At 45.0% G+C, this 8,441-nt stretch overlaps 1 protein-coding gene across 1 annotated transcript; it reads right to left on the reverse strand.

The window, feature by feature from the left end:
* Window positions 1-625: 625 nt before the first annotated feature.
* Window positions 626-7,383, reverse strand: e2f8 (E2F transcription factor 8). The gene is made up of 13 exons (XM_070909640.1): window positions 7,257-7,383; window positions 5,693-5,944; window positions 5,443-5,596; window positions 4,786-5,100; window positions 4,481-4,642; window positions 3,845-3,982; window positions 3,431-3,646; window positions 3,258-3,339; window positions 2,534-3,032; window positions 1,764-2,030; window positions 1,509-1,644; window positions 943-1,277; window positions 626-821 (listed from the first exon to the last, which is right to left on the reverse strand). Exons 2-13 carry the CDS (start codon window positions 5,861-5,863, stop codon window positions 654-656), a joined length of 2,643 nt encoding a protein of 880 aa, XP_070765741.1. The 5' UTR covers window positions 5,864-5,944; window positions 7,257-7,383; the 3' UTR covers window positions 626-653.
* Window positions 7,384-8,441: the final 1,058 nt, after the last annotated feature.

Consider the following 8,441-nt stretch of genomic DNA (forward strand, 5'->3'; position numbering starts at 1 on the left):
ACACATGAAGGTAATTTCCTTATAAATTAAACTTATCAAACTTGTCTGATTAGTCTGAGAATGAATCACAAATATTCACATATTCTTAACAATTCCATTTTTAAACAGATAACAGTTAACATGTACACGTGTGCAAAAGTCTTCTCATGTCGTTTAACTTAGAGACAAAATGATCAATCAACAATCTTTCCAATCAAACTTGTCTTTCAGTCAAAAACGTGAGTTATTTTGTTCTTTAGAGCATTGATGTGACTTTTACTACTCCTGGTGAAAAAAAAAGGAAAAGAAAAAGATCTTGCACAGCTCACTTTAGCAGAAGTAACTGAAACAAACAAACAAAAAAAGATAATTAACTCTCCCTCATTAGGTAATGCAAATTTATTCCTGGGAAAACAGTTTCCACCAGCATCACAATAGTGTTCATGAGTATCTGGTGTCATGCGTCCACTGGGCCTCCGCCGAAGTCTGCATGGCAGCTATTTTTAGAGCCGGCTGCGATCAGAACGAAGCCAGTGTGAAATGTTCAGAGGTAACGAAAACAGTAAAATGGCAAACAGAATTAAAAAAAAAAAAAAAAAAGACACCCACCCTCAACACAAACACACACACACACACACAGTATACACAGACATCAGAGGGGTCCTTCGGGGATTTCAGGAGTCCTCAGTGGTGACGTCCAGCTTCCTCTGAGGGACGTAAACAGTTTTGGTGGCTAGGTGTCCGCTGGTGGTTACCATGGCAGCCAGAGGGGAGAGGGGGACCGGCGTGTGGAAGAAGCTGTGCTGGGGGAGCCCTGTCCCTTTGGGGGTGGCCATCAGAGGCTAGACGACAGACAATGTTCAGATAGTGTTTAATCTCAAAGGGTGAGTGCAACTAAATAAATAAATAAATAAATGAATGAAGTGTAAAAAGCAGTGAAGTCTAAATAAGTCTTTTTGTTACCTGTTGTACACCGATCAGGGCCACTGGGTGAGGGGATCCAGACTGCTGGACGGGCACAGGGGACAGAGGTTTGATGAAAACCATGCCTCTCTGCTGCAGAGACAGTGGGCTGGGCAGGGTGTTGGCACCGTCTGGAGTCTGGGGGGCTGCGAAGGAGTTTCCTGGGCTGGAGCCTGAGATCAGACCCAGGTTCTGCAGGGTGAAGTTAAGGATGGAGGGACTCGGGCTGTGGAGGCGGTGGGCTTGCTGGGTGGTGTGTGGCGAGGCGGAAGCAGCGGGTTTGTGAAGACGAAGGCTGGTGGGTGTAATCTCCTGAGCTGGAGCAGGTCTGGAGCCTGTTGACGACAAAATAAAAACGGTCCAATCTCGTCTCTGTATGTGTGGACCCTTACTCTAATCTACAGTTTTTAGCACCATTAAAAAAAGAAAATCCGGACAAAATGTGACTAATTTAAGTAAAGAGAAGAATCACTGTCCACGCTTTCCATAATGGTTTGAACAAAAAACTAAATCCAGGTGCCCCCTGAGACCTCAAATCAACATTTAATGGCCTTTAGTGACATTACCTGCAGTTGGTGTTTGGTAGATGTTGTAAGTTGGAGTTGATGCCTTGTTGCTTTCTCTCCCTGAACACTGGATTTCCCTGTAGCTGATGAGGGACTGCTGGGAGATCGGGATCAGGTATCCGGCTGGTACTAAAGTCTGAACGGGCAGAGAAATAAATGTCACACATACTGCGGTAGATCTGACTAACACGACAAAGGTCTCAGGTCTCAAAAGCCTGTCTGGTGTTAATTGAAGCGGCGTGTTTGTGCGTGTACCTCGGCGTGGTGTTGTCCCGGCGTGAGGGGCACGGCTCTGACTGGTGTTAATCCCGCCTCGCTGTCGGAGTTCGCCGTCTTGTCTTCTCTGTCCAGGAAGGTCTCCAAGCTCTGCTCTAGTGTCTGATGGGCTAGAGCACCGCCGGGGGTGTTTACAAACTCCGGGTCCAGGTGGAGGGCGCGAGGCGAGGGCCGGCTGGAGAGCTGACCGCCGCGACGGGTCTTCAGACGGGCCTGCAGGATCTCACATAGCTTAGGAGAGGTGTCCTACAGGAGGCCAGTGGGAAGAGATGGACAGAGGGAAATAGTGTACGTCAGAAATAAATAACAATTTAACATTTTTAAAGTGATTTTTTTTAAATCTAAATATTCGTTCTATTGATTTACAAACCACACGCCCCTCTTTGTTGTAAGGGATAACATTAGCCACTTGCAGGGCAGATTTAAATGTATCTGCAACCAGTTCTAATCAACAATTTTCATGCACTAAGCTACAGCAAACACCAAAATGAAAACCTTTAAAAAAAAAAATCAACTACTATTTTGATGTTTAGCATCAGTGCAAAATGACGGCTATAGAAAAAACATTTCTCTCTAATTTTAAATGACCAAAATATTTTCAGGTATCAAACTATAGCTGTAAATGCAAGAATAAGACCCAAACTATTCAGATGTTTAGGTACGAACAACGTTCCTTTAACCAATCAGAATGTTGTATAAATGTAACATCTAGATGTAAAACCTCAACCAGTATATTTATTGGTTTTTACCTTAAAGTTGGGGTCGGCCCTCTTGGCTTTGGAGGGGCTGCCCTCTGACGCTGAATCTGAACGCAGCCGTTTGAGCGCCAGGGGGCTGACGTCTGACGCCCTGGGGGCCGGCTGGCTCTTAGCTGCATACTGGCATGTCGGGCTCTGCCCAGTTTTTTCCTCAAATGTCATGGAGCGCACGGCGAGGCTGGTCGGCTGCGGCCGGGCCAGAGGGTTCGGCCTGGGGGAAGAAGGGTGCAAATACACGGCGAAGGACCCGCTCCCCCGCTGCTGAGGTAACAGGACAGGGATCAGGGATGAACACTGTGCTGGAATGTAAGCGACGGAGCCTGCGGGCAGGCCTGCCAGTGGGGTGTGGGGGGTGAGGCGGACAGTAGTGTTGACTCCAGGCTCCTGAGTTGGAGTTAATAGCGGTGCATGAGGCGGTTCCATTGAACCACAGGAGGCCGGCTCTGGCCTCACCGCAGCAGCAGCATGTTTTGGATCTTCAACTCCAGTCCTGGAACAGAAGCAGAACTCTCATTTAATACTCTAGAAATCTACAATGACCTTATTATAAAATCTAAAGCTGGGAGCTGAACCTGACTGACAGGATGTCATGCTGCTCTTGGAAGCTTTACGCACATTATAGTCAGCCGCAGTCTTACCAGCCCTACTCCACGAATAGAAAAACACACCAGATTACATTTAAAAACCCTCAAGTCTAAAAAGGAAACAAACTTACGTTGATTCCTGGTCAAGTTCGATCTGACAAATAGCAGCAAGTTGGGCCATTTTGTTTGGAAAGTCGGTGTTTGATGAATCGCCTGAAGACAAAAGAGAAAAAGATTAGACGTCATCCTCATAAACATCCACCACAATAGTAATCGCGTCTGAATAAACATTTTCTATACTCACTGAAGGAACTCTTCACAGGACTGCTGGGGGCTGAACTGATCTTGCGGCGGTCGTCCTGAATGCTCTTGGCCAGCTTTATAAGGGAGGGGTGCCGGGTGAAGCTGCGTTTAGCCCCGGGCGAAGAAAATAGGTTTTTGGCACAGTTGTCTACAGACACACGGGACTCCAGTACACTTTTCTTCTTTGATGGGCATTCGGATGTGGAGCTCTCCAAGTCTGAAACAAGAGTTTCATGTTTAGTCCATGAAACTTGGAGATAATACTTTAACGTGCCATCAGTGGCAGCAGCAACCATCAGCTCACACAATAGTTTGTATACAAGACACAAATATAGATTTGATGCTAAGTCCAAATTTCTATCTAAATGTGGACCAAATTATAATAACATAACTAAATGTTCAGGTCAGGTGATACCTTTGACTTGTGGGAATTCTTGGGGGCCAACCCATTCAAAAGCCGGTTTCCTCCCCCTCTCTTCTGTCACGTGGACTTTCTCGATGAGCTTCAGGCTCCGCAGCACATTAGCTATATCATACAGCCGGCGCACTTTGGCTGCAAACACATGAGCAAACAGCAAGATTATCTACTGCAAATACAGAGACACAGAACCTATCCTGACAAAAGTCACTCCGGCATTTAGAACTTGTGCATTCAGCTGTACAATATTGGAGTATTTCTATTCAAGCCATTAGATGCCATTTAACATCGCACATACACAGCCTATGTCATTTTAAATAAATAAAGGAATCATGGGGAGCAGTAATTCTCTATTTGTGTGTAACAATACTGACTTGATTCATGTTATACCTGTAATACATGTATTTTGTATAGAACTTTTAAAAGGATTTAAAAAGCTTTTCATTGCAAGAAACACATGAGGAAGAAGACTGTATTTACAAACATATTGAAGTTTTGAGATCATACTTTATAAACGTTATAACATATTCACGCGTCTTCAGGTCCTCCACACTAATCACACACCAGCATCATTTAACTTCAACCCTGCGTAACAGTGAGGAACATACTGTATCCGTCAGGTTCTGTACTCACTCTTGAACTTGTTCTTGTCTTGATCTGCACCCTGGTCCTCTCCGATCAGGATCTTGGCGGCCACGTCCAGGCTGACCACGCGAGGATTAGACACCAGGAAGAGCATGACAAACTTCTGGCTCATCACCCTCAGAGACTTGTCCTTACGACTGTTAACGGAGGCTGGACAAGACAAACAGAACGTTAAAAAACACACACAAGCGTTTAAAATTTGATATAAACAGAGTTCCAGCAGTCCTGTTAGGAGGCTTTGTTCAGTTTGACCTGTTGATCCAAAAACAAGAATTTGCACCCAGCACCCCCACCTGCTTTGAACTCTACTCCTGGAAGCTCCACGAAGAAGAGCTCCTTCTGTCCCTGCTCCCCGCTCTCCAGGTCCACCACCTCCTCGTTCTCCTTCTCCTCGCCGTCAAAGTCGAACTCCTTGTCCAGGAGACGCTGCCGGATCTGCTGCATCTGCTGGCCGTACCTGTGCTCCTCGCCCACCTGCTTCAAAATGGCCAGAGTCTCTGCCAGTTTGGTGCGGCCGTGCCACGTGTAGCGGTTCTTGGCTGAGCGGCTCACCATGTGGAGGCTCTCTAGCACGTTCATAATGTCGTAGATACGCCGGCGTTCTACGTCTGTGCGGACGGAGGGAAAAACACACAAAACAAATCGCCTCAAGTTAGTAAATGAACTAGTGTCACAATCAGTAAAAGAAACTGATCACAGTAAAGAAAGTAAAACTGCTTATAAGAAAAAAACGCAATAAGTTGCATAATGTGAATTTGCCACAAACACATATTTACATATGTAAGAATATTACATCAACTATATTACACAGGTATTTGTAAATATTTGGGCTCCAGTAAACACAAACACAATTTACAGGTTACCATTAGCTGCTAAGTATCTGACACTGACTGATATTGTATGATAGATTTAGTTAAAAAGACAACGAAGAGCTGATAGAGAAGACATACTGAGCTCAGTGGCCACATCGTCCAGGCAGATGTCGTTGTTGAGGGCAGGGTTCGGGCAATCTGGGTAGCGGGCGAGGAATTTATGGCAGAGCAAACCCAGACTCTTCTCTTTCCTGCTGATCATTTTCTCGGACTCTTCTCCATTTTCTGTGTCCTACAGGGAGATAACAGAGAACGACAGATTAGAAGTGTATTCCTTGACTTATCAGAAAGCGTCTATCATGTGTTTATGCTAGTATTTGTTTTGTACCTGCGTAGAGTCAACACCCTCCCGCCCGTCGGTGTCCATGCACAGCTCCTTCTCCCGGTTCCTGATGTCGGGGCTAGCAGCACTGATGAGCATTTTGAGGTTGGAAGTCGGCGTCCAGGGATCCACAGAACCTGCTTCCCTTCCTTTTTTAGGTGTAGTGAGGGGCCCCATGGTTGGCTGGTTCTCCACTGACACCGCACACTGGCTGAATAACTTCTTTGGAGTATTTACTGGTGCTACAAAGCCATCATCCTGGTTAGCAAGAGGAGAAAACAGAAGATAATGATTAACATACAAACCCATCCATTTTTACTGAGGTATATTGATCTTTGACTCTTTGGGCGCCTAAATTGGATTGGATTGGGATTTATCACAAAAACAAAACAAAAAAAGAGAAACATTTACATTCATTTGTGCTTACTGACCTTTGAATGAGATTTTTTGAGATTCATGCTCTGTATCTACTTGATATTCTACACCTTAACATTAGAATTGAATAAGGATTATATTTGCTAACGTTAGCTAGGCATCAATACAGTGATAGATTCGTTTTAGGGATTCAGAAAATCTTTAAAAACCCTTAAATGCTCTAAACAGTGAGGCGAAAAGCAGAAATGAATTCATACCAGCTCACATCTGTTCCATCTAATAGCCACTGTTAACCCAAAACTATGGCTTTATCTAAATTAATAAACGTGGCTCATTCATTTCAGTATTAGGTACTACATCACTATGTAAAGGTATTACAGACAAACTATTTTCAGCCTTACCGCTTTTTGAGTGCAGCATATCTGTCGGTTACGAACATTTTTAAAACATCGACTTTACCGAAGTGCAGATGGTGAAAATAATTAATTACCGCGTGTCTTTCCTCCTGGCTGGCGAGATTTACCACAAAACTTGTTTAAATCTAATCAAAACACCCAGATTGATATTGGCGGTAACTGACGTACATTCCATCGAATCGCCGGGCCCAACGGATGCGGCGGTGCCGCCCTTTTAGTTGGAAGCAGCCAATGGGAGCACCGCGCGAGCCAGCGTAGCGGAAGTGGAAACAGTGTCCCGCGCAGGTAAACTGTTTTTGAAATCCTTGGCGCGGAACGTCTGTACGGTAACAGCTCTTCTCGCTTTAAACTTTAATACGTTAGTGGCAAAGTCTGAATCACCCCCACAACGTGAACGCGGCGTTTATACGGCGACTCGTTTAAAAAGCGTAAGATTTCCCCCCCAAAGTTAAGTTTGTTGTCACGTAGCGAGCAGCGAGCGCCCGCCGTCCGACAGGGTTCAGGGCTGATTTACATACTAAAACTTAGAAAAACCCGAATAATAATAATAATGAGACTTTTCACACATCGACGGCTTTGTTTTAAAAGACACGGCAGCGACTTTAACTAACGCGACGTCACATGGGCAACAGAGTGAAGCGGTTTACAAGGAGGAGGCGGTAACCCAGCGACACCGAAACCACAGCTTTAATCAAACATCTTGATCGTGTCCGTTTGTTAAATAAAACCGTCCGTACGTTAGCTAGATAAAATGCACACACAGCTACGCGCAGACTTACCCCAAAATCCACGAAACAAGCCTTGCTCAGAGGGAACTTCCCATCTCCACGGTCATGAGCTGTGGATACCAGCTACGTTATCTCCAAAAGACACGTCCGAGCGCTAAAATGTGAATTTTAACATAAGACCACAAGTTTCCACGCAAAAAAAGAATGGTACAAAATGTTCGAGGCTCTGGTTTCCTTCTCCCCCCCCCCCACCTGGTAAGCAGGCAGTGGCCTCTTGGTCAACTTTACTACAGTTGTGAAAAGTTTGCCCAGTTGTGCGGGTGACCACCACCACCAGCGTTTGGCCCGCCCAGTGCGAGCATGCGCGCTGACGTCAGCTCAACACCACGCACACTTCCTGTCTGCGGGAGGTAGGCGGGCCCAGATATCAGATACTGTACATGTAGTCCCTCATCTCTGGTGTAGACTGACATCATGATGAATTATTTTAATGTTCAACAAAAATCTCTTTCTAGAACTTTCCTCTACGGGCTGCTCATGCATTTGGTATAATATTCCTGCAATGGTGCACGGCTGGACTCACCTTTTAGAGGGACCCGTGCTAAAGTTTGCTGTTGGGCCCTCGTCAACCAACCAGAGAACACAGCGGGCTTCACATGGCAGCTTCATGTATAGAAACTCAAAGACCAACCAGTGCTCCTATGCTGGGAGAATACTTCCTGGCTTTCTGTGTGCAAGTTTTGTGTGTAGTTTATGGTAATTTGATTTAACACTACTTTATCTGGGAATATCTAACATGTTAGAACAATATAAACCAACATCTTAAAACTAGGTTTTGACACAGGGACCATCATCAAAATAGGGCCACAAGATAAGCCAATAGTGTAAGACCCCTCATAGTATTATAGTATAAATATATAGTTTCCTACGGTTGTAGGGAACATGATAAAATGATCCAGGCCAACTGTCTTGCAGAAAGTCTGGCCTAACTAAAACTGCCTTATTTCAGCTGTCAGAGGTGCTGGGAAACAAATCTCTGGCTCTTCAGTTCAGGACAGCTGTGAATCGTGCGTCACATTTCCGTGCACGGATGCACGCTGTAACCAGATTATACAGTAAATAACCAAATTAACATAATTTTTTGTTTAAAGCCTTTGCGTGGTTTACGGTAAACTCGAGTTTACGTGATTTGATTAGTGGGTAATTTCTGCAATGATGTTTAGCTGCTTACAGGAA

Source organism: Enoplosus armatus, chromosome 1 (genome assembly GCF_043641665.1).
Source record: "Enoplosus armatus isolate fEnoArm2 chromosome 1, fEnoArm2.hap1, whole genome shotgun sequence".
Classification (NCBI taxonomy): Eukaryota; Metazoa; Chordata; class Actinopteri; order Centrarchiformes; family Enoplosidae; genus Enoplosus; species Enoplosus armatus.

Excerpts from the sequence above, each read along its gene's own strand:
- e2f8 (XM_070909640.1), bottom strand. The coding sequence starts at position 5,863 with ATGGGGCCCCTCACTACACCTAAAAAAGGAAGGGAAGCAGGTTCTGTG. Across the intron at positions 1,645-1,763 it reads CGGGACAACACCACGCCGAG|ACTTTAGTACCAGCCGGATA; the intron begins GTACACGCACAA and ends CTGCCCGTTCAG. Across the intron at positions 822-942 it reads CCCTGATCGGTGTACAACAG|CCTCTGATGGCCACCCCCAA; the intron begins GTAACAAAAAGA and ends TCTGTCGTCTAG.